The sequence below is a fragment of the Cricetulus griseus genome (assembly GCF_003668045.3).
Source record: "Cricetulus griseus strain 17A/GY chromosome 1 unlocalized genomic scaffold, alternate assembly CriGri-PICRH-1.0 chr1_0, whole genome shotgun sequence".
NCBI classification, from domain to species: domain Eukaryota; kingdom Metazoa; phylum Chordata; class Mammalia; order Rodentia; family Cricetidae; genus Cricetulus; species Cricetulus griseus.
The window spans coordinates 108255593-108281325 of NW_023276806.1; the positions used below are offsets into that span (position 1 = coordinate 108255593).

Here is a 25733-nt window from a genome sequence, read left to right on the forward strand (position 1 = left end):
TGGGCTCCCAAAGTCCACACCTATGCTAGGGATAAGTACTGATCTACTACAGGAGGACCCATAGATTTCCAAGGTCTCCTCACTGACACCCACGTTCATAGGGTCTGGATCAGTCCCTTGCTGGTTTCCCAGCTATCAGTCTGGAGATCAAGAGTTCCCCCCTGTTCAGGTCAGCTGTTTCTGTGGGTTTCACCAGTGTGGTCTTGACCCCTTGCTCATCAGTCCTCCTTCTCTGCAACTGGATTTCAGTTCAGTTCAAGTTTTAACAGTGGGTGTCAGCTTCTACTTCCACCAACTGCGGGATGAAGGCTACAGGATGGCATATAAGTTAGTCATCAGTCTCATCGTCAGGGGAGGGCATTTAAGATAGCCTTTCCTCTGTTGCTTAGATTATTAGTTGGTGTCATCTTTGTAGCTCTCCAGACATTTCCCTAGTGCCTGACTTCTCTTTAAACCTATAATGTCTCCCTCTATTATGGTATCTCTTATCTTGCTCTCTTCTGTTCTTCCCCAAACTCAAGCTTTTTTTGAGAAATGTATACTGTTACTCTGTTGGGACTTCCCTTATATGTGATTTGGTGTTTCTCTCTCCCTTGCAGCTTTCATGTTTTAATTATATGTCATGGAGAAGTTCTTTTCTGATCATGATTATATCTATGCTTCCTGAACCTAATTGTCATTTCCCTGGATTGGAGGTTTTTTCTGCTATGATTTTATTAAACATACTTTCTGTGACTTTACTTAATACTTTTTCTTCTTCTGTATTCATGATTCCTAAATTTGATCTTCTAATGATGTTCCATGAGTCTTTTATGTTCTAAACATTCTTTATCATTATTTTGTCTATATTGCTGTCTGAATGTTCTAATTTATCTATGTCTTAAAAGTTCTGATATTTTGTTTTCCATTTGATCCATTCTATTGCTGAAGTTTCCACTGAAGTTTTTTATTTATGGAGATTTTCATTTCTAAAATTTCTCTTTGATTGTTTTCAGCACTTTCATCTCTTTGTTGAATTCCTTTTCCATATTCTGTATTGACTAATTTATTCAGATGTTTGTATTCTCTTTGAAATAATTCAGGACTTTGTGATTTCATTGAAGAATTTCATGTGATTTACTTCCACCACAACCTATAATTACTATGGAATTGGTAGTAGTTGAAGACATGTTGGCTTGTGTTTTTATCTCTCTCATATTTCTGCGTTGGGACTTATGCATTTAGAATGGGATATTGGTTGATTTTTTAAAAAAAATCAGTGGTATTCTTTCAGTTGAAGCCGTTGCAATACTGAGTCATATGAAGTTGAAGCTTTGTTGCTTCCCACTTAGCTGGGGTGCAGTTCAGTAAATATACCTTAAGCCTACAAGTTCAGGACACCTGGCTCTATTTCTAGCACTACTCCAAGATCAGAATACTAACTGAAAATACAACCACAACTGATGGGTTATGAAAATATAGTTTTGGTAAATTTCCTCCTCAACTCTAATAATTCTGGAGTAATAGAGGAACAGGGATATATAGTTTGTAATAAGGTATTAGTTACTACAGGCAATAATGAAATAAAAATAAAAGAGTAAGACTAGTGGTTAGTATTAAGAACAGTAGATTAAAAATAGAGGAGGGAAAAGTAAATTGAAGGAGGAAACAATAAAGGTGAATGAGGGATTAAGTCACTTGTAGCTATAGGTAGATTGGGGGGCAGTAAAGAAATGCATCCAGATGGTCTAAAACAACCCCAGCATTCTAGAGGCTGAAGTAGGCAGACCCCCACCCACACTCCAGCCCAAGGCCATACATGCTCTTTTGTAAAAGTCTTTAAAAGAAGAAGAGGAGGAAGGGAAAGAGGAGGAAGAGAAGATAACAGGATAAGACAAAGCCATAGCTGTTCTCCAAATACCTACCTTCATCCTTAGAGATCATAGCAGTCAGTGCTTAAGGGCCATCTGCCACCTTTTATATACTCTTTTCTTGCCTTCTGAAGTGAAATTATTTTGAATTATTCTGAAATTATTGGAAAATTTACTCCAATTTAGCCAACACATTCTATTGCTATGTCTAAAATAAGACAATTATTGCATCAATTTTATTATAAACACAGGATAACATGAAAAAGGTCAGCAGAATCTTCTTAAAACAAAAATCATTGAGGGAGGGCCTAGGTCAGGCCCAGGATAATGTGGTGGGATGTGGGGAGCACCACCCCACCCCCATGGAGGGCCCTACCCTCCCTGGGGAGCAGAGGGGGGAGGGGTGGGGGGCTGGAAGGGTTGAAGGGGAGGGAAGGGAGAGGGAGAAGGGATTGACATGTGAAGCAATCTTGTTCCTAATTTGAGCTAATAAAAAAATAAAAATAAAAATAAAAAATGAAAATCATCATTCTTAATGAATACTGCTTCCCCATTGGATTCAAAAATTACATAAATGAGTCACATACCTTTTTCAAAAGGATATCCTTCAAGGCCTCTGCAGTACACTATAATAACAGCTAGGATTGCCATCATTTTTAAAGATTTTTGTTTATCTATCTCTTATCGCAGAATGGTACTAAGTTTCACTAATTATCCAAAGTTTATGATTAATAATACTTATTGTCTTTGGATGTATTTATTTATCGATAGCATGAGAGACATATGTGGTAAATATAAGTCAGAGCAGCATGATAAGACCAATATCACAAAGCCTAACTCAGAAGGTAATTTATAATATATATTATATTAAATCAATTTATTATATATATATATTATTCTTTTTTTGGCTTTTTCTAGACAGGGTTTCTCTGTGTAGCTTTGTAGATCAGGCTGGCCTTGAACTCACAGAGATCTGCCTGCCTATGCCTCCTGAGTGCTGGGATTAAATGTGTGTACCACCACCAGCCAGCAATATTATTCTTTTAAGATTCATTATTCTCTAAGAATAATAAGAACATCATTAATAAAGAGGAAATACTTATCTATATAATTGCAAAAGTTTAAAAAACATTTTCAGTACAACAAGCCTCTGGTCATTAGTATTTAATAGTTAAAAATTATACATTAAAATTGTGGAAATATATTAATTAAATTATTTATATTTATTCAAAATTATTTGCAAGACTTTCTGGTTGTTTATCTTATCTGTATGGAGAGAGGTAACTCAGGCATAATTTATGTTGCCTAGAAGCTTATCATGTAATTGGCAGATGAGTGACTAGATAAGATGAAGTTCAAAATTCTGAAGTACAGCAAGAAAGACATGCATACAGCAAATTTTGCTAAACTTTTGGAAAGAGGTATTTTACTGGCAGTAGAACATCAAATGTTGAATAGAATGAAGTCATATTCTAAGGGAATGGCTTTCATTATTTCACTCTATTGTGTTTGAGCCAACTGCTTTACTGGGACTTCAATTTACATTTTTCTACATTGTGAGAGGAAACTGAAAAAATATATTTTCCCTTCTCACTATTCATAACATAGCTAAACTATGTGCATAGTTCTGGATGTTTTACCTTCTATGCTGTAGAAGAAAATGGGAAAGCTCCCTAGTTCCCAAAATTCAATCTCTCTGTCTCATTGTGTGTGTGTGTGTGTGTGTGTGTGTGTGTGTGTGTGTGTGTGTGTGTGTCATTGATTGAGTGGTAAAGAAACTTAATGATGCTTCATATGAGGAGAAGAAATGATCTCTGAATACAAGCTTACATTCATCAAGAGAAACTAATGTTCACCAAAACAACTCATATAAATGTGATTGGTTGTTTTATGTTCTAAGCTATAGGAAAATTCATCATTTACTAAACTGAGAAAAGTTGGAGCAGATAAGGTATAGGAGCCAAGTGTTTGGTTTTGGACATGTAAATATATATTGCTTATTTGATAATTTAATGGCAATTGAAAGGTTTGATGTTCTGGCACAGATGGGGAAGATTAAAATACATAATTGGGAATGTATTTTTAATCACCATATTGTTTGAGGTAACCAAATCAGTTCAAATATAGAAAGTAAAAGTCTGAGGATTGAATCTTAAGGAATCCCTTTTTTGTTGTTGTTTTCAATATTTTTTTTATTTTAGAGGCACTCATATTTGCATATCCATCCCCCAATTCCCTTTCTTAAAGCATAATGAGAGAATGAACTAACCAAGAATTAGGGCTGAGAGAACTACAAACCAGAAACACAGGAGGGAATATCTATAGCACTATGGTGCCACAAGTCCAATGCAAATGGAACTAAGAAACTATGGTCTACAGCTCCTAAAGAAGTCTTTCCTTCTTTTAAGTTGACTATCTCATATATTTTGTCATAGTAACAGGAAGCTGAGAAATACAAGACAATGGCAATATATTTTCTTCCTTCATGTGTGGATAACCTAGGAAAGAAACCAGTCAAAGCATCTTATAAATTAGATTGTGACAAATCTTTTGGCAAACTAATATTTACTACAGAAAAGCCATTCCTATCAGTTTCTTTCAACAGGATGTATGTAGTTGGTTTAAGACTGTTTATGATGAAAAGGGTTAATAGTTACTTTTGAGACATTGATCTTTAAAAATTAGTACACATGCACTGTGATTCTTTGAATATAAAAATGAACCTGAGGGGAGTGAAATTTCTCAGTGGTTAAAATCATAAGTCTGATGAACTGTGTTCAGTCTACAGAACTCACATAAAAAGATAGATGTGGCAATACACAACTATAATCTCAGCATTCCTATGTGGACATGGGAGGTGGAGACAGAAAAAACTGTCTGGAAGTTCATAGTCCATCTACTCTAATCTCCATATTTGCCATGGCATATGTGCATAATAGCCCAGACACACACACACACACACACACACACACACACACACACACACACACACACACAGTAAATAAATAAATAAATATTAGACATACGTACTGAGTAAAATACCCCTTCAGTGCTAAATCACTGTCTTCATGAAGGATAATGGCTAAACTGACTATTTCATTTTAACTGGTTATAATAAGTCAGAAATTTTAGAATTTCATGAGTCATTGGGTAATAAGGCAACAATAGATCATTGCTCTAATTAAGGAAATGGCAGAGGGAGGTTTGATTCCCATTAACTTTCTTTTTAATCACTCTTCGAGTTACCACATAATCTAGGTAGTTACTGAAAATACACAACATACTGCTAAGGATCAAATGAGGTGGCTTCCTCTGATTGCCTCAAGTGTACCTACTATGACAAAGACTACGGAAAGTAAAAGAAGGCAAAGAGGAGCCTAATGCTTCTTTGCATGGGGTAGTGCCTTCTTTCAACCTCCTCCTCAGAGTCCAGGCACAGTTCATGGATACATGGTATAAAATCTGTGTAATTTCACGGTTACCACAGCAATGTGTAAATTTCCTGGCATGTTTGCTATGGTCTAGAGAGTGAGTCTCTTGGCCAAAATAACCCTCAAGAGCAATTTAGTGCAGCATATTGACACTATCAAGCTAATTAAGTCATTAGAAGAGTTGTTAAGGTCAAGAGGAGTAAAGGATTCAAATAACCAGCTAGGATCCACATCCATCTCAATATAAGAAATTCTGAAACAACTTAAGGTATTCTCCAAACTGTGAGAAATTAGTCATTCCCTCCCAGAAGCCTTGAAGCAAGTATGAAGCTCAGAGCTAACAGTGCTATTAGAGTTTTGGCAAAATCTTATTACTTCTAAAAGAGCAATGTTGTGCTTTATCACGAGGGCATGTTTTAAATGTTATTTTAAGTCCTTGAGAGATAAAAGCATTGAAAGATTTACAAAGATGTTGGTATAGAAAGCCACAACATGACATCATGATCCAGTTGCTCATTTGGCACTAGAATACCTGTTCCTAGAGCATATGCAGATTGGAGGGCTGAGGGAGCAATCAAGTGGGTTTACCCAGAAAAGCTCTCCTTGGTTTGGGATTCGAAAACTAAATACTAAATAGTTGCTCTTTGTAGTCTGCTGAAAGATACCTAACAGCATGTTACAGGGAGTTGGAAAAACTGTCTCTACCATCACACCAAATGATTCTGAGAAATATGGCTTCTACCCTTGAATAATGTCAGAGGCATTAAGTAGGGACAGCAAAGTGAAGCCCTCTGACAAAGAGGAATGCTACGCACATTAGTACAGAAAGGTGCAGCATTGGGGTAGAGAATACTGCCTACAAAAGTTGACTACATCATAGCTCCTCCATTTATAATTCAGGGAACATTTCAGAAGAGCAGACAGAAAAACTGTGAGAGCCAGAATACTAGGAAGGCTGCTACAAAAGTCTCACTTAGAAATAGCTGCATAAATAAGACCAGAACAATGCAATAACAATAGACATGCTAATGTGGAACAGAGAAAATTTCACAGGGAACCACCTAGTAAAAACTACAGACAACTAATGATCTCTGAGAGAATGGGAACTAGACTTTCCCAGGGATAAGACCTTTATTGGATTATTGTAAATAATCCAATACTAAGTGGTTAACCCTGAAGCCATATACACACAAACAACAAAAATGGACTCAGCAGGTTATTATTACAATAATCAAAGTGTGTGTGTGTGTGTGTGTGTGTGTGTGTGTGTGTGTGTGTGTATACAAGTGTCCACAGAGGCATGTTGTCAGATGCCCTGGAGTTGGAGTTAAAAGAGGTTGTGAACTGCCCAGTATGGGAACTAAGAACTAAACCTGGTTGTTCTGCAAGAGCAGCAAATAACTTAACCACTGAACCATCTCTCCAGGCTGTCCCCACACTTAAAAACTAATGTGTGTTCTGAGGATTGAATTTAGATCAGCAGGCTTGTACAGCAAATGCTTTACTTATGGGAAAAACTCCCTGGTTTATCAGCTTTTAATTTTGATGAAGTCCAATTTATCCTGTTTAGTGATTTTTGTGGACTGTTTTGGGAAAAAATGTCCATCCTGATCTATAAAGATTTTATGTTTTTTTTTTTTATCTCAACAGTCACATTCACATTAATTCTGGAATTTGATGTTTAATCAGTTGGCAAAGTTTGTTTTCCCCATGCTTTCCCATATATGACATTTCTTAATTTACAGGTGTATTTGTATAAACTTAATGTCATTCTGTGTTCATGACCAAACCTTAATAAAAGGTGTTGAAATCTGGTGATATATGTAGTGACATATTTCTTATGATTTATTAAAGTTTGCCTAAGGATTCAGAAAGCCACAAGGCATAGAAACCAGACACACACCTTTAATCCCAGCAGCCAGAAGCTAGGAGGTGGTGGTGCACACTTTTAATCCTAGGACTCAAGATTAATAGGTAGATGGATCTCTGTGAGTTAAAGGCCACCCAGATGTACACAAGATTGATCCAGTCCTAAAGAGAAACAGCTCACACAAAGATGATCTCAGCACCTAGGCTCACATGCCTTTAATTCCAACACTATGGGAGTATAAAAGATAGGAGCAGGGTCTTCAGTAGTCAGTATAAGGCATTCATTCTTCAGCCACATTGAAAATAGGAACTCCCCAGACTATCAGAGGTAAGAGCTCTCTGGTAGCTTGGCTGCTTTGCTTCCCTGATCTTCAGCTTGAACCCCAATATCAGTCTCTGGGTCTTTTATTAATTCCTGTTACAGATATAAATCCTTCAACTCTGTTCTTTTTCAGAATTATCTAAGTCAGTTTTTTATCTGTTTGGTTTTTTGTTTGTTTTTTTGTTTGTTTGTTTTTTTTTTTTTTTTTGGCTTTTTGAGACAGGGTTTCTCTGTGTAGCTTTGGAGCCTATCCTGGCACTCGCTCTAGAGACCAGGCTGGCCTCAAACTTACAGAGAGATCCACCTGCCTCTGCCTCCCGAGTGCTGGGATTAAAAGCGTGCGCCACCAATGCCTGGCCTAAATCAGTTTTAATCCCTCTTTTTTGCCATACAATTTTTTAAAATCCATTTGTCAGTTCCCCTCTTTCACAGACAGACAACACAAAAATCTTTAGAGATTTCTCACTGGGATTGATATGAATCCATTAACATAAAATTTAATAATATTGATTCTAATCAGTATAGAGGTTCTGTAAATTTTGTTTAAATTTAGTCTTAGTTTTTTCATGTTTTGATTATATGATATTAGTTTTGAACTATGAACTGTTTATAATAGACAGAAATATAAAATATACTCATATATTGACCATGTGTTAATACAACTTGGCTAAATTTACTTTCATTTATAGAAATCTGTTGTAAATGCATCAATTTTATGAACTATAATCATTTTTATGTATTAATATTTTGTGTAGGAATTTTTTGCCTGCACATATATATGTGTATACCTGATACTCTCAGAGGCCAGAAAAAGGCATCAGATCCTCAAGAATTGAAGTTACAGATGGTGTGAGCCACCAAATGGGTGCTGGGAGCTGAACCAGGGTCCTTTGCAAGAACAGCAAGTTTTCTTAACTATTGAGCCACCCCTCCAGCCACTGATTTTATTTATTATTAATTATAAGTTACTATAGTGCTAGAAATTAAACCCACAGCTTCTGACATGATGGATAAGTGTTCTCCACTGAGCCACATCCCCAGCTCTTAAATTATGATCATTTAAATGTAAATCGCACATTTGAAAATATTTTAACTCATTTCCTTGTAACACCTGTCTTCTATTCATCTATCATCCCTTCATTGAACTGGCTAGAATGTCTCATACAATGCCAAATAAGAGAGATAGTTAGTGAAACTGTATGCGACTTTAGGAAGAGAACTCAACTTACATTTTCTATCTAACTGGAAGTTAGGAATATCATTTGGCTAAATATGATAGAGACAGGTTTTTTTTTTTTAGTTTTGTGAACATATTAAACAATTTTTCTCCATGTAACAAGTCTATTGGTAGGCAGTTCAGTTCTGATATATGACACTACTGTGCTTCCTCTGACTTCTGACAAAATTCTCCCAGGGTTGTCTCCATAGTGTCACAAGTGCTGTGTAAATTCATAGACTAGCAATTGAAAGGCAAAGGATAAAAAGTACTGAGTTAGCTTTTATAAAAGCTTTCTTCTTTCAACATTTTTCTTTTCACCATGCTGGGAATTGAAATGAGGGTCTTGCACATACTAGCTATATACTCCACCACTGAGGTATAGCTCCAGACTGAAATAACTTTCTTCAAGCCCCACCTAAGACCAAATACAGCCTCAGGTCACTCAACAGCATGGGCATTTTCTCAGAGACACATCCATATTTGATTTTTATCTCAAGTGCAAGTTTATAGTGTACACTTATGTTAACTCAGTATCATCTGATGTGACCTATTAATGCTATCAATGAAATGCCCTCAAAATTAGGGGCTTAAAGCTGCTGCTTACATAACAAAACATATTATTGTACCATAAAAATTTTAATCCGAAGGAATATGCTCCAAAATGATGATAAAAGTACAGTATACAAAATGCATAAACAAGTCACACAGTCATTTATCATCATTGTCAAGCATTTTGTGCTGAACACAATTGCGTTGTTATATTTGATACAACTGGCACTTCAGTAGGTTTCTTTATGTAAAATATCACCACAGACATATAGTACATTTTGCCATAATATTACAATGGCTATGTTATCACATTTTAGCTCAACTAAAGCTTTATGAAAGCAGAACCAGCAGTCTACTACTAATCAAAATGTTGTTATACAGCACATGACTGTACATCTCATTGACACAAACCATTCCATGGCCATATTACCTGCAAAAGCTGGGAAAATACAGGGGTGCTTTGTTTTTTGGAAATAACATTTCCAAGAAAAGCCTCCAAAATTTCAGATTCGGTTATTAAAGAAGAGAGGAGGGATTGGAGAGATGGAAAAGTGGTTAAGAGCACTTGTTGCTCTTGTAAAGGACCTGAGTTCAATTCCTAACATCCATGTCATCAGGCAGCTCACAATTGTTTATCACTCCAGCTGTGGGGATCCCAAAGCCTCTTCTGGCCTCCTGGTCTTCCACATGCACGTAGACAATAGCAACACACACACACACACACACACACACACACACACACACACACACACACACACACACACACACACAATCTTTTTTAATGGGAGGAGATGGGGAAACTATACTGTTGATAAGCAAAAAAAGTGTATAAGTGATAAACTTTTACCTTCTGTGAGTCTGGCCTCTGAGCTAATGATGTTGAGAAAGACTAAATATGATGCAGAAGTTCACAGATCTATTAGAAGGCAAGCTCTGAAACACAGTACAAAATTTGAGAGTTCTAGACTTTTAATTTGTATATATTAATTACACAACATAGTGGATTTTACTTTCACAGATTTATACTTGCATACAACTGTAGACATTTTTATTCCCCACCACATCTTTTCCCCATCCCTTTCCTCTCCTCAAATCATCTTCCACATCTCTAACAATCTACTGTCCTATATTCAGATGTTTTGTTTAACTTTCATAGATGAGGGAAAACATGAGTCTGACTTAATTTTCTTCCATTTTGTTCTTCTTATGGCCGAACAGTATGTCATTTCTGTTTCTTTTGTGTGTGTGTTTTCTTTATCCATTTATCAATCGACAGACACCTAGACTTATACCATAGCTTGATACTGTGATGATGAAGCTATGCAGGTGTCTCTGAATTATGCTGATTTGGATTCCCTCTGGGATGTACTCAGAACTAGTAGAACTGGATCATATGATAGCTCTATTTCCAATATTTCTGAATCTCCATACTGATTTCCACAGTTAACAGGACTAATACGAATCCTTATGACTAGTGAACAAGGGCCTGTTCTCCTCCTTACCTTCACTGACATTTGTTATTTTTATGAGGATAGCCATTTTTACTGTTTTCTGACTGTAGACACAATGTGACCAGTCACCTCACATTCTTGTTGCTATGCTTCCTTCATCATGATGGACTGTATCCTCCCTTCAGAGTTATTTTTGCCAATTATCTTGTAACAACAACGAGAAAAGCAACTAATGCACAAGGCTTGTTCCTAGATATTCTTTTTGCTGTGAATGAAATTGCTCTCCTGATTTCTTTCTCAGCAACTGGTTATTGATGGGTGGAAACGCTATTATTTCTGCATATATGCTGACTGTGCTATGTACCACTTGGCTGAATTGATTTATCAGATCTAAAAGTCTTCTGGTATAGATAACCCAAGCAGCTACAGCCATCATAATTGCAGCAAACATGTTACTAGTCTTATTCTGGAAAGTGTTCCATGAGCACCTGAAAATAAAGTTCATTTTTCAGCTGTTGGTGGAACATTCTGCAGCTGTGTCTATTTGATCTGTGGTGCAGTTTCACTCTGAGGCTCCTTATGTTGACATTTTTGTCTGCATGTTTCATTTATGTGAGAGGAACTATTGATTTATTATATTTGAGTCTATTTTCAACCAGAAATATTTGACACTTCAAAAATCAAATGAAGGTTTCTGACATCTTGGCTAAAAGCATTAAGAAAATACTACTTATCTGTAAGTAAAAGTAGCAACTTTATTTCCAGGATTCAAGAATATTTCATTTCTTCCTACACAGTAAAAATATCTAGTTAAATAACTCTTCTATCCTGATGTCTTAGCAAATATAGACCATCTCATCAACTGAAATAGATTATTGTGTTTACATATCTTATTAGATTACCTTAAAAGGTACAAAGGAGAAATGATTGACATGGTTGGTAATCTACTATACTTCTACATATCAGGTTTCTCTATTAGCCACAAGTCTGATTCTGGCTGCTTCCATTCTTCTCCAAGCAGTGTGTTAAAACTGAAAGGCTTGAAATATTCTAGACGATGGCTAAAAGTAAAGGAAGAAAGAAACTGAAATGAATTATGCATTTGTGAAATTGTGGTCCTATAGAGCTATTTGTTTTGTCACATTGGTGATAGTACAGCATTCCATTTTAAGGAATAACAAATGTTAAATGTATTCTCTATGTACAAGTTTCTTATTGTAGCTATCAAATACTCAGTTCTAAAAACATTCACCCATATTTCAAAACAGTCTTCTTCAATGCTACACATCGTTCCCTCACAGCTCAAGGGAAAAGTAAATATCAGCTCTCAAGGGGCTCAGTAAAGTATCTGCTAAAGAAATATGAATTCAATCCTTGTAATACACATAAAAATGCCAGGTGTAACATACAGGGATACTCCTGAACCAAGATACACGGTGGTGGGCCTAGGCCCTATCCTCTGACGACCCCCTATGGGGAGTAGAAAGGATATGTGATAGGTAGGGTTTTAGTTAGGGGGGGTGGTAGGGGAGGAGGGGAGGAAGTGGGAACTGGGATTGACATGTAAAACAATCTTGTTTCTAATTCAAATAACAAAAGAAAAAAATGCCAGGTATAGTGGTGCTCACTTGTAAATCCAGTACAGGGGAGGCAGAAACAGGATGATACCTGAGGCTCACTGGCCAGCCAGCCTACTCTTGGTAAGCTCCAAGGCCAATAAGAGACCTTGTATCAAATGAGGTGGACAGTGCTGCAAAAGAACAACACATGAAGGTATCTTTGGGACTCTACCTGCACATGCACACACACACACACACACACACACACACACACACACACACAACACACACACACACACACACGAAGAGAGAGAGGGAGGGAGGGAGGAAGAGAAAGAGACAACAGTCTAACTCATTTTAGCTGTAAGCCAATTTTAAGTTCTTGAATATGTTCTTATATTCAAACTTTCATAAGTTATGATGAATAAAGGACAGAGACAGATGTGTGTTCTTCCTTTGCCAAAGTAAAGGAGGCTAACATAGAAGAGTGATAATCGTGCTTTCATTTCAGAATAATCATCATTATTCTAAATCGTTCTCTTGTGGCTTAGTGAGTAAAGAAAGGCTTTTACCTGTGATTCAGTAAAGCTCTGAGCTATATGAAATCGCTCTGCCATGCTTCCTCCCTATCAATGTGCATTCATATTTCCCTGGAAAGGTACTAGCAAGTGAAAAGCAATGGTGGCACATCACCTTAGTATGATGGCTCTCAGTCAGTGGCACCTAGATTTCTATTCCTTTCTGCCCACCTGGCCAGGATGAACCAGTTTAGTTACATCAATAAATCCCAGAGTAAGATGCCAAGGATCAATAGGGAAGGAAGAAACACAGAAAAGAAAAAAAAAGCTAGGCAGAACGAGTCAGGACTAGGGTGAAAGGCAAAAGTAGATGTTTAAATGTGTCAAGCAGAATACAGGTATCTGCTAGAGGAAATGAAGGGGAAAAAGGCAAGTAAAAGCAAGAGAAGTTGAACGTGGAGAAGAAAGGTGGTGTCATATTCTAAGGGAAAAAGGGCAGGAATGTCTAGTAAGCAAAGACTAGGCTGTCTTTGCTAGGCTCTGCTAAGCATCCAGACTCCCCAGTGCTAACCACACTGACTAAACCAAGAGACAGCAGAAACCAAAGTCTGCCCTAAAAGAGTACTGAGTTTCCCTCCTTAAGGGACTAGTCCTCACAGTAATGCATGAAGCATTCAGAAGACACACGATGAGCTATGTTATTCCTACATGACAGGTTCAGATGCCAGGAAACAAGGCTAAAATGAGACAAGTGTTGAAGATACTATGGCTTAATATTTGCTGCCTCACAGTCATGACCTCTGACAACCACTCAGAGGGCATAAACTTGAGTCCCCACAGATAACATAACTGTTAAAGAGAAATCCCTAAGCCACACTGTCTACATCATATATTTACAGATCATTCAGAATTACTTAATGCAGATGTCATTTACCAATTGAGTCATTTTATCACAAGCATGGTTACCTAGAAACATTCTTACGAAGCAACCAAGAGAACAGAGATGTGACTAAGTACAAGTTCTTTAGTAACAAAGAAAAAAATTTATAATCCCTCTAGCCACACTACAAAACACAGATCCCTCTGGCTATTATAATACCTAGGAAAACGACCATAAATTAATTTGAAGGCATAACAGTATCAGCTGATGTATACTCACTAATATTCTTCTTATATAATCATGAAAGACTAAGTATTTTGCTGCAAATAATGAGATGCTCTATCTTGGTCAAAAGTTGAGGGTCATGAGGGAACACAGGGTTCTTACTATGTACTCATACATATGCTATTCTCAACTACCAAGTTTTACTACTGCTCTTCCAAGAACTAATTTCCACCAGGCAGTGGTGGCCTTTAATTCCAGTGCTAGGGACGCAGAGGCAAGCAGATCTCAGAGTTTAGGGCAAGCCTGGTCTACAGAGCGAGTTTCACAACAGCTAGGGTCACACAGAAACTCTGTCTAAACAAAAAATAAACAAAAAAGTAGTTCCCAAAATTCTGTAGTTAGAATGTACCTCCATTTATTGTCTACTTACAAATCAGGTTTTTGTCCTTGTTGCAGTTCATGCTGTGGCACAGGGTACAGGGCTTCATAACTTCTTTGATCGTTTGACCCATGAATGGCAAATGAGTTGAATTTTGTCACATTGGGTGGAAAATAACTCCAAGGAAGAAAAGCTATGCCTTCCCAGTTTGTCTCTCCTCTGAACACTTTGAATGATAATGGAAGCTCTTTCTATGAGAAACATAAAGGCAAGTTCAAACTTAGAGATACACATGCTGTGCATTATAGGATTTAGTTTCATATGTTTATTTACTCACTTTCCAAACATTTCTTCTTCCAGAGAGTAAAAGAACTAAATGCTGTCCATGTCTGTAAAATTAAGATTCCTCATGAGTGTTAAAGAAAAACGATCAAGATTGTAATTTCAGGGATCATTTCTATAGTCTGTTACAAGATAAACAATATTGTCTTCTTTCCTTTCTAACTGTAATGTATGTGCTTGTAGCTAAATTTCCAAATAAATAAAAAGTGCAATATAATATTGGATAACTACAGGGAGAGCTAGTGTGTCACATTATTTAGGAACCACAACTTTGGAATTACTGTTTCCTAAACAACTGCTGACAAATCATAGCATTTCACTGGCTAACACTACTTTTCATATTCTTTACACACTGAGCAATTTCACTGGGCCCTGCTTTTCATATTCTTTAGACAGGAAATTATATAAAATACTTCATTTGGTTAGATAACACAATGTAAGAAAAAAAGAGATAATCATGATACTTAAGAGTTTAAAATAAAAACAGCTGCAACAACTAAAGCACTCCAAGGAAAGCTGGGGCTGATTTCCAAGTCCTAACAAAACAGCGTAACTAATGGTTATTTCTGTAAGAAACTTCCTTGAGGCCCATTAGGAAGGTAGAAGATGTAAAATATAGATTGACCAAAACTAGAGAACAAGGCAGAGATTTTTAACCTATGTCTGTTTTTTCACACTGCTATCCTTGAACAGTTTGCCATCTGTTTTCCAGCTTTCTACCATTTGTTCAGGCACCAATGTCAAATCTCCAAAAGCAAGCATAATACATTTCAAAAGGAAATTCTAATGGGAATGAGTAAGTGGGATTATCGGAGTCTGTAAGAAGCAATGGATTGCATGTATTTACATGAAGCAAATTTTCCGCCTCTGGAAGTCTATCAAACATTTCCACCCAGATGGTCCTTTGTGCGCTTTTGGAGCAAGGATTTTCTGCAATAAAGTACTCTAACAGAAGACAAGTAATGCTTTCCATTTAAAAATCCTCTGATTAATTTTACTGTTTTTATTGGGCTTTGGAAAGATCCTAGGATGCGTAAAACTTCTTGCAAATTACAACAATGTTCTTCTTGCTGTTTTTCTAGCTGTTAATTAACCAGTACAGGAATTGACTGCCTGAGGCAAAACCATGATTCTTGATTATTAACTATCCTGATGTATATGAAACCAAACTACCCTGAGGATCTTAATTTTAAAAACTTTTATACACAATGACTATCATGTAGTTTCGTAATGAAAAACTATTTTTCTATTTATCCAATGTTAGATTGTCACTTCATGAAAGTAATCTGATACAATCTAATAAAAAACAAAACAAAACAAAATTGCAGAGGCCAGTGAGATGGCTCCACAGGTAGAGGAGACTGCTGCCAAGTCTGATGTCCTAAGTTCAATTCCAAGAACCCACTTGGTAAAAAGAGAGAACTTACTCCTGCACTTTGTCCTCTGACCTCTACATGTTAGACATGGTGCACTTACACACATGAACACATACATACACATATCTAAAATAAAAGAATAAGTACTTTTTTAAAATGTAAGACAAATAAATCTAAGCTTAAAATTGAGATTTTTGATACATCCAAGTTCTTTATTGTCTTTTAGTCAAATTAAAAATGTTTGTCTTAGCTGTTTTTCTCTGCTATGGGACAAAAGTCAGTACATGATAGTTAAAATTGTCCGACTTTTCATGACCGTTTTTAAGAACTAATCATGGCTTTAAATAAAATATTTTAACATGCAAGTTGAAAGATAATGTGAAAATATATCTAATTATTCTGAATTTTAAAAATAATTGCAAGCCTCATATGGTAGTGTGCATCTTCAATCCCAGCACTTGAAGGTGGAGGCAGGTGATTTTTGTGAATGCCATCCTAGCCAGGGCTGCATTATTAGACCTAGTCTCAGAAAACAATGCAAAACAAAACAAAAACAAGTTGCAAATAACTGCATTTTCCATGTTAGCGTTAGCAAAGAGCAAAACAAACAACTAACAAGTGGGGATCTAAAGTTTCATGTGGATTAATTGCAACTAGTCTACTAAGGAACAAAGACTATTAGACACTGATACTGAGAAACATTTAAGTGGCATCTAAAATAAATAAAAGCAATATATAGAAACATCACAAGTATTAAAAGTATGCTGTGATTTAGATAACAGGTAAGCATAAGTTTCCTTATCTTACATCTACTCAGAAAAAATGTTTGTCACCGTGTAAAGAAAGTTCCCACGTAAATATTGAAGTTCAAAGAAATTCCAAGACAACTGGGTGTAGTGGCTAACACCTTTAATCCCCAAGAGTCCCAGACTGACCAGAGCTATACAGTGAGAACCTGTCTCAAGACAAAAAGTCCAAAGGTAATATTTTTACTGTGAGTCTTGGAAAGTTCAGGTATGATTTAAATTACATTCTTGGCATTAAATGCAAAAATGATATACCACGTGTTCAAAATAATGAATGACAACTAGATGAACACATAAATACATAATTACATAATATATAAAATTCAAGTTTAATCATTCAAAAATCTAAAAGAAACATTTCTGTAAGCTAGTAATTCATTATATCTTTATGTCTCCCATTTTTTATTGAAAATAAACTTTTTCATACAATAAATTCTGATCAGTTTCCTCTATCTCTTGGTAGATCCTCCCCACACCCCACCTATCTAACTACACACTTTTCTCTCTTTCTTTAGAAAACAAACTGGCAAATAAAATAAACTAGATATGAAGATAATGTCTTGATTAGGGATAGGAACTCTCCCTTCACTTCTAAATAGTTAATATATAATAGTACAAACATATAAAGTAATAATTTATTGATAGTAATTTTTTCCACTTTGTAGAAAAAACTATCACGTTTATTACAAAATCATTTATATCAATAAGCCAAAAAAATCACATCAACATAATATACTCAAACATGTATATATGTGTGTGTGTGTGTGTGTGTGTGTGTGTGTGTGTGTGTGTATAGTCTAAACATAAATTCTAAAAGTATGCATTGTATAAGACAATAGAGATTTAAAATTGACACATGTTAATATGACCACTACATAGCTCAACTTAGTGAGCTTTACTACAACCATACTATTTATAACTAGAAAACAAATATATTCAAATCGTGTAGTAATAGTTTAAAAAAAAATGGTTTATACTTACGGACAAAGTTCAACTTCTAAATACTGCTCAGTTGTATCATTCAAGAAAAATGCTTCTACAACTTAGGAAAACAGACAAAACATGGGAAATTTTATTTTGCTTACATAGTAAATAATTTATTCCTTTCTAATATAAAGTGAATTACTAAGTTTCTTAAATCATCATACTATCCCCAGTAGGAAAGGAAGAAAAATAAATACAAAGTCTGGAAGAAAAGCATAGGAAATAAGTCACCCTCAATTTCTCCCATAGAAGTCTGCCATAAATTCAAAGGAAATACAAAGCCTAGTGATGGTGAGGCCATAGGGAAATCAACATGTCTGCACAAATAGACTTTAGCCTAGTTATCTTCCTCTTGGAATTTATCCCAAAGAAACAAATCAGACAACTAGAATAAGAAATTAAGTACAATTCTACCCATCAGAGTATGACTCAAAAAACTAGGAATGATATAAATAGCTATCTCTTCTTATATAAAATTATTTCCTGGTACATGAATCACCTATTATTCAGCAAAACTTATTAAGTGCATTACAGGATGCATGCATTCCATACAATAGAATATAACAGTGCTATTAAAATCAAAGACAGTGAAATATGTATAAAGCAGTAACTAAATGTATGAGCCATGAAACAAATGTGGATTTAAATATGTAATGCATTTGAATGTGTATGCCAATGATTACCTGTCTACAACAAGGGCACAACAAATATGAAGAGTGGTGGGGCTAGTGTGGTGGCTCAAGCCTGATGATCTGAGTTAGATCCCCAGAATCCACATGGTGGGAGGAGATAACCAGCTCCCACAAGTCCCCTGACCTCCACAAGTTTGGAAATGTTTTCTCAAACTAATTTTAAAAAAAAAACTAATTAAAAAACTACTGGTTTTTGTAAGTGGTGATTTTTATTATAATTTCAGGGTTATTTTGAAGATGAGTTGCTTTAAAAATTAATTAATTGTTGGTGTAATGCATCTTTCTTGTAAACAGCTACAACAGCACAAAATATATGAAGTGAAAACCACAGTCCTTTTCTTTCTACTTTGGACTAAAACTTGCCAGACCTTTTCTAAGCTTCTACAAACAATTTACCTCTTAAGATATTTAAAAAATAAATATAAAATCATACTTGACTACAATTTGCTTTTTTGCGTTAAAAACCTTAGCTGAAGGGTAAGTTAAATTTTTCATTTAGAGAGTTAACAAATCCTTCTGGCTTCAAAGTGAAACACAGACTTAGGAAAAGAGATTACTTAGAAGCAAGGCTCTGTGCTAACTAAGTAAATAAATCCCAATACACTGAGTGAGAAGTTTTGGGATAAATTCTTAATTTCTATGTAATGTAGTATTTTATATCTATGGGGATGGCATCGCGAATAGTATTTCAGAAAGAACCCTGCAGCTTGATGAGGATATAGTACAAGACAGTCAGAGAACAAACCTAAAACCATTTAATTTCCTGTCATGTCTTTCAGCCTTAATTTGATATGTGAGATTACTTGAGAGCAAAAAGTAAATATTAAACCTTATGCTGACAGAATTTCTCCAGTAAGTAACACATTGTCATATTCCCATACAGGAGGTTATTTAGGTAAAAGTGGCAATTTAAAGATTCTTAAAAAACAAAATGGGGAAAACGAACTCTTTCTAGAGCAGATGACGCAAGTAAAGGAAGGAAACATGGCAGCAACACAAACATCTGGATTTGGCATTGCCATTTTTCTCTGTTCTGCTCATATATTGGAGCCCCATTGGTAATGGGAGGGAAGTCACAATGACAGATGGGTAGTCAAGATCAGAAACTGAATGTCAGTTGTTCAGAAGCATATTACTTCCTAACAGCAAGATAAAATAATAGTTCTCTGAGAGGTTATTAGAAAAAGATTTATGTTTGTAATAAAATACAATACTTCTACTTACCTTCGTAATTCCACAGTTCACTGAAAGGCTTTCCTGGTTCTCCAAGAGGAGTTAGAGGATCATTGAAAAATGGAGCACTAACCTCCATCTTCACTCCCTTGTCCCCTGAACTCAGCTTGACACACACTGGCTCATGCTTCACTGGAAAACCATCCCAAGTGTATTCAATTTTAAAATCCATCTGAAGAAGCAAATTAAAACAAATTGGTTAACAACATATAATAATGCCCTTTACTTGAAAATTGCAATGTCAAACAGGAGACAGCTAGGCAGCAGAGTGACAAGAACAAGATCCTAGGAGTCAAACGACCATCTGGGTTGTGGCAAATTATGTAGTCTAAAAGATTCATGACTTTTAATCTTGACATAGCTCTGTTTATTTGTGGTTTGCAAAAATCATTGTAAAATGTTATAACTAAGTCCACTGAAGAAATTATAAATGTACATAATTATACAAGTTTATTTTCCATATTTAGCCAAGATTAATCCTTCTTGCAAAAATAAGTAAATATATCCACCTCATTAGTAAACAACATTTTTTTTAACAGATGGTAACATTATTTGTGTGTATATCAATTATCTGCAAATATTTTCCACTTTCATAGCATTTTTTAATTGAACAAAATGATGGGGTTTATTATGACATTTCATACATGTATATAATATATGCTGATAATCTTCAATTCCCTATTACTATATCTTGTTCACCTCTCAATGTTCCCCTTCTACTTCCAAGCCCTTCTTCTACCTTCATGTATTATCTCTCGTTTTCTTTTTCTATTATCAATATATTAATGCATATATATTAATATATAAATTCTACCTGCTGAGTCCATTTATTGTTCATATACTCATACATGTTTTTAGGGTTCACTATTTAGTATTGAGTAACCAGTTAGTAGGCTCATCCCTGGGGAAGACTGACTCTTCCTCTCTTGGCAGTCATTAATTGCCTGTAGCTCTTCAAGAGAATCGAAGACTCAAACATAAATCTATACACCAATCAACACCTGATTTGTGATAAAGAAGCCAGAAATACAGAGTGGAAAAAAAAACCAGCATCTTCAACAAAAGAGAAATGTAAACATGAACCCAGCCACAAAGCCTTTGTCCTACAATGGTATCCTGCCTGTAAGATATGCTAGGACAATGGTGGCACAATATCTGATTTGGCTTAAGGCCCACATGTCTGACACTGCCTAGGTGGTCAAGAACATGGGACCAGATAGGCCATGGACCTAGGGGAAAACCAAATACTACTGTTCTTACAAAAGAAATACAGCAATATAATGACTCCTAACAACATTTCTGCTATACCCATAGATCAGTGCCTCATTCAATCATCACCAGAGAAGCTTCCACCTGCGGTAGATGGGAACCCAAAGACTCACAACTGGACAATGTGCAGACAGTGAAAAAGCTTGGAACACCCAGTCTAAAATGTATGTCTCCATCAAACCTTTCCCTTCAGACTTCAGAGAACTTTATGGAAGCAGAAACAAACAGATTGCATAAGAGCCAGTGAGGATAAAGACACCAAGGAAACAAGGCCTTCAAGACACTGCTGGGACTGATGCTCATATGAATTCAGAAACAGTGGCAGCACAAACAGGATCTGCACAGATTCAAGCTAGATGGGGTCCCAGCACTAAGCTGGGAAAGTGGACATGATCTCCAACCCCTAAAGAAAAAGTCATTTCCAGTTGACAACTGCTCACAAAGGAGAATTTAGTTTTCTCCATTGGAGTCTCACTGAACATACAAACCACTTTTAAGGATAGGCACCATGCCCAGGACTAGATGACCAAGTCAGAATGAACTTAATGGTATTTGGGGAGGTGTTTGGTTGGTTGGTTGGTTTTGGTTTTGTTTGTTTGATTGATTGATTTTGTTTTGCTTTGTCTTATAATGCTTTATCTGGGCTTTTTTTTTTAAATCTTATTGGTCTTTTACTTATATGGCTTCTGATTTTGTGTTTTTATGGATTTTCTGTGGGCCTCTGTGTTACGTGCTTCTCACACTTCTTTGTTGTTGTTTTTGGCTTTGCTTTGTTCTGTTTTCTAGAGAGAGAAGGGGTGGACTTGGATGAGTAGGGAGGTGGGGAGGATCTGGGAGGAAATAAGGGAGGGAAAACTGTGATCGGAATTATTAGATGGGAAAAAAATCCATTTTCAATTTAAAAATTAAACTAAAATATATAATCTTGCTGACCTGTTAACAATCTGAAAATAACAAGCTCATAGACAACTAAACCTCCTCTCAACTCCCTTAATCATTTCCTAAGACTTCACCCCTGACTTTCTGTTTCGGCACACAGGCTGATGAAATAGGTATCTTAATTGCCCATGGCCTTTCTCACTTGGAGTAATCCTGGCATTCTCTATCACAGCTGCACTGTTCCACTCTCATTAGAATAACTTATACCACATGATATGTATTTATTATCTCAGTCTAAGCTAGAATGCTTTGACTAGGAGATATTTATAAGTCAAATGTATACTGCTCTGGTGTCTACAACTAAAATTCTGAGTGTACAGTTTTAAGCAGAAGAAACCCACTGTGTCAGTTACATCAATGTCTTGTTAAATGCTATGTATTAATATAATAAGACATCTAAATCACCTCCTTTTCCTAAGGCTCAGGAACATTAAGGAGTAAGGGATAGAAAGATTGTAAGAGCCAGAAGTCATGGAGAACAGGAACAAAATAGTGTGTTCTGGACATGACAGGACTGTTGTACTCATGAAATCATAGCAGATATGGCTACGTGCACAAGATCTGTACAAGATCAAGACAGCCAACATTTCAGTATGAAAGAGAAAGAGATTCAAATGCATCTAATCCCTAAATGAGGAGCAATTGACAGTTGATGGCTTCTGGGGGAAGAAGAGTTAGTTTCCTTTAAGGATGTGGCCCCTGGTACATTGACCCAGATCCAGTCATGGCCCCCTATGTATGAGTATATATTAGCATCACAAACCAGATGCAGTGATTATTTGAAAAGAAAATTAAGTTGGAATGGAGCAAAGGGGCAGGAATGGGTCTAAGAAAAGTTAAGGGCAGAAGTATAACCAAAATCATTGTATGAAATTCTGAAAGAATTAACATTACCTAGGAGTTCCCCATCCTACTACACACTCTTACTAGGAGTTCCCCATCCCACTACACACTCTTACTAAGTATTCACCATCCCACTACACACTCTTACTAGGAGTTCCCTATCACACTACACACACTTACTAGGAGTTCCCCATCTCACTACACACTCTTACTAGGTGTTCCCTATCCCACTACACACTCTTACTATCAGCTGCTCTGGCTTTCTTTTTTTTAATTTTTATTTTATTTTATTAGTTCAAATTAGGAATAAGCTTGCTTCAGATGTCAATCCCTTCTCCCTCTCCATCCCCTACCCCCTGCTCTGGCTTTCTTAAAGCAATGTTGTTACTCAATAGTTTTCACTTTTAGTTTATCTTTCCCAACTTACACAACTTTCTCAATTTAAAAATTCAATCTTTTATTTCTATATAAGGAAATAAAAAGAGAGACAGACTCCTGGAGCATTCATTCAAGAGAAAAAAAAGCTTTAAAAAAGGTTTTAAAGAATTCATAAAACAATTGTCATTGAAAATTTCCAATTTCCTTTATTTCCAAAAAAAAAATCCTTTAATTTTTCTACAGTACATCTTCTTTATAGTTTGCAAGCTGCACTGCACCACACATTTCTAAAAGAAATGAAGGAAGGAGGAAGTGAAGTCTGAGGAATCCATGCTAGCTGGAGGCAGAGGGAAAGTAAAATGATTTAAGTAGGAGCTTCTGACAGACTTTGAAGAGAAGATAAAAGGACATACCAGTAGAATAGACCTGGAAGCTGTTAATTCTAGTTTGGTTGTGGTCTCCAGGCAAGGTCTTAGAGGAGGGCTCCTTGTTAGGCTATGCCTAGCACACGTTCTAGGAGGAGGGACATGGAGCTCTGAAACTGACAAACCCAAGTTTTAAGAGAAAATGTTTCAAGGACATACAAAACGAATATTGGAACGCTTTTAATCATACCATAGAAGTCTGGTCATTTACTCCTTTTGTTATTTTAAGGAGGAAGAATAATTCAGTGATACATATTATAAAACCTTTTGAAAATGAACTGTAAATCACTGAGATAATAAAATATGTAAAGCAACAATTCATTTATTTCAACTAGAGACTATAAACATTAAAACATTAGATATAATTTATGTTAATGGTAGCTAAAGGTTGTGATATTGAAGCCATACTTTCTAGGCTCAAATCCTTGGTGTGATGAGCTAGCTTTGAAACTTGCTTAAACTCTTGGTATATTGTTCAGGTTTGTTTTGCAGGATACTAGGTGTTTAGTGTCAACTTATTAAAATTAATAGTGAAATCAGTCATTAATATTTCAATGTATGAAAGTTCAAATGATGTTTATTTTGTCCATGATGGTATAAAACCAAACACTTTAAGTATAAACATAAAAGTTTTATTTCACTATTCAACTTACACAAAACCCATGCATTTTATATAGAAGTTATACTTTGCTTTTTCCATGTATATTTTATTAATGCTGAGTATAATAAGTATTAAATTTATAGCTACTTAGCCAATTCCAACTTACATTACAATACAGCATTCAAATGTAGGGAACTCTCTTTGAGGGGAGTCAGTAGAAGTTTCATTAGAAAGTATTCTACACTGAAGAGGTGGAGCTTGCACAATCAGTGTAACTTAATGTTAAGCTTATGGGCACTAAAAACCAGACCAGGTTGAATCTCCACTTATTCAAAGCTAATTTAAACTTTTGTACAGCTATTACAGACATATAGACATTTTAAAGCTAGTTTTTAGAGGAACAAAGCTAACACTGTTTATGCTAGATTATGGGTACAGGGTTACAAAACTTAAGTTGTTGAACAGAAAGTCCAACAGAACTTCATCTAGAACATACTTGCATTTTGTTTTGTTTTTGTGTGTGTCCCTGTGGGAGAGTGTTCACTCCTGTGTATGGGCTGAGGTTGAGGTGGGGTGTCATTCTCAAATGCTGTTCACATTTTCTTAACTTTTTTATCACCAGGTATTTTCTCACAGAAAAATAAATCTTATTAACATACCTGAACTTTTGAGACAGTGTCTCACTGACCCTGAAATTTTCCAGTTTGTTTAGGCTCCTGGCCAGAGAGCACCCATTTCCCCTCAACCTTTTGTCTGCACCTCCCCAGTACTGGCTCACAGGGCCCTGTCTGGCTTTTTATGTGTGCTGGGAATCCCAAATCAGGCGAGCCATCTCAGGACCAGGACATGTTTAGTGAAACTTTATTTCAATGTGTAAATATATAATCAATTTAAAAGGCTCTAAAAAGCCAGTGATAAACTACTAGTGAACTTTTTTTTATTTTTTGCTAATGTCGTTTTCTCCAGTATTTTTGTATATGTGTATTTGTGTGTTTTAAGCTCTACGGCTCAAATTCACACACCACCACTTCTTAAAACTGGGAATGGTAATTTATCTATCAATACAAGTTTTATTTATTTATTGCAAAATTTTATCCTTCCTTAGATTTGAAGTACCTGCAGGGTTTGCAGGCTAGCCTAAAACCTGACTACGTGACCGGCTTAAATATTCAACAACAGCTCTCTTTCCTAGGAGCAGGAGGGTCACTTCTTCCAGACCCAGAAGCGACAGCTCCAAGCTCACTTGAGGGGGGTCTCCGAGTCACCTCACCCCAGGACCCACAGCCCTCCCTGCACACGCCCCACAAACGCATGGTGTCTACGAAACCAAGACTCGGAGAGCAAGGAAAATATGTATCTAGTGCCTGCTCCCGTCAGTCAGTTTTCGGCTGTCTTACAAGAAGATAGAAGGGAAGAAATAAAAAAATTAAATTGCGCCACACTACCTCAGACACCCGCCGCGGCACTGCGGAAGGCGCCAAGAGGGCAACTCGGCCCCCAGCGCGCTTAGGGCTCCGCCCAGCGCCTGACAGACAACCAATCACCTGCCGCAGCCTGAGGCAGCGCGATGACGAAGGTACCGACGCCCGCGTG

At 36.3% G+C, this 25733-nt stretch overlaps 1 protein-coding gene across 3 annotated transcripts; it reads right to left on the minus strand.

Annotated features, from left to right (window-relative positions):
* Positions 1-408: 408 nt before the first annotated feature.
* Positions 409-25710, minus strand: CUNH4orf33 (chromosome unknown C4orf33 homolog). 3 transcript variants are annotated; one of them, XM_027391912.2, is made up of 7 exons: positions 25586-25604; positions 23528-23655; positions 19677-19857; positions 17758-17818; positions 14590-14641; positions 14304-14503; positions 10192-11752 (listed from the first exon to the last, which is right to left on the minus strand). In XM_027391912.2, the coding sequence occupies exons 3-7, from the start codon at positions 19855-19857 to the stop codon at positions 11647-11649; spliced, it is 600 nt and encodes a 199-aa protein (XP_027247713.1). In that variant the 5' UTR covers positions 23528-23655; positions 25586-25604; the 3' UTR covers positions 10192-11646. The 3 variants fall into 3 exon arrangements, with proteins under 3 accessions (XP_035307174.1, XP_027247713.1, XP_027247712.1); XM_035451283.1 differs by lacking the exons at positions 10192-11752; positions 23528-23655 and adding an exon at positions 409-2004 and having other exon boundaries at positions 25586-25710; XM_027391911.2 differs by lacking the exon at positions 23528-23655 and having other exon boundaries at positions 25586-25710.
* Positions 25711-25733: the final 23 nt, after the last annotated feature.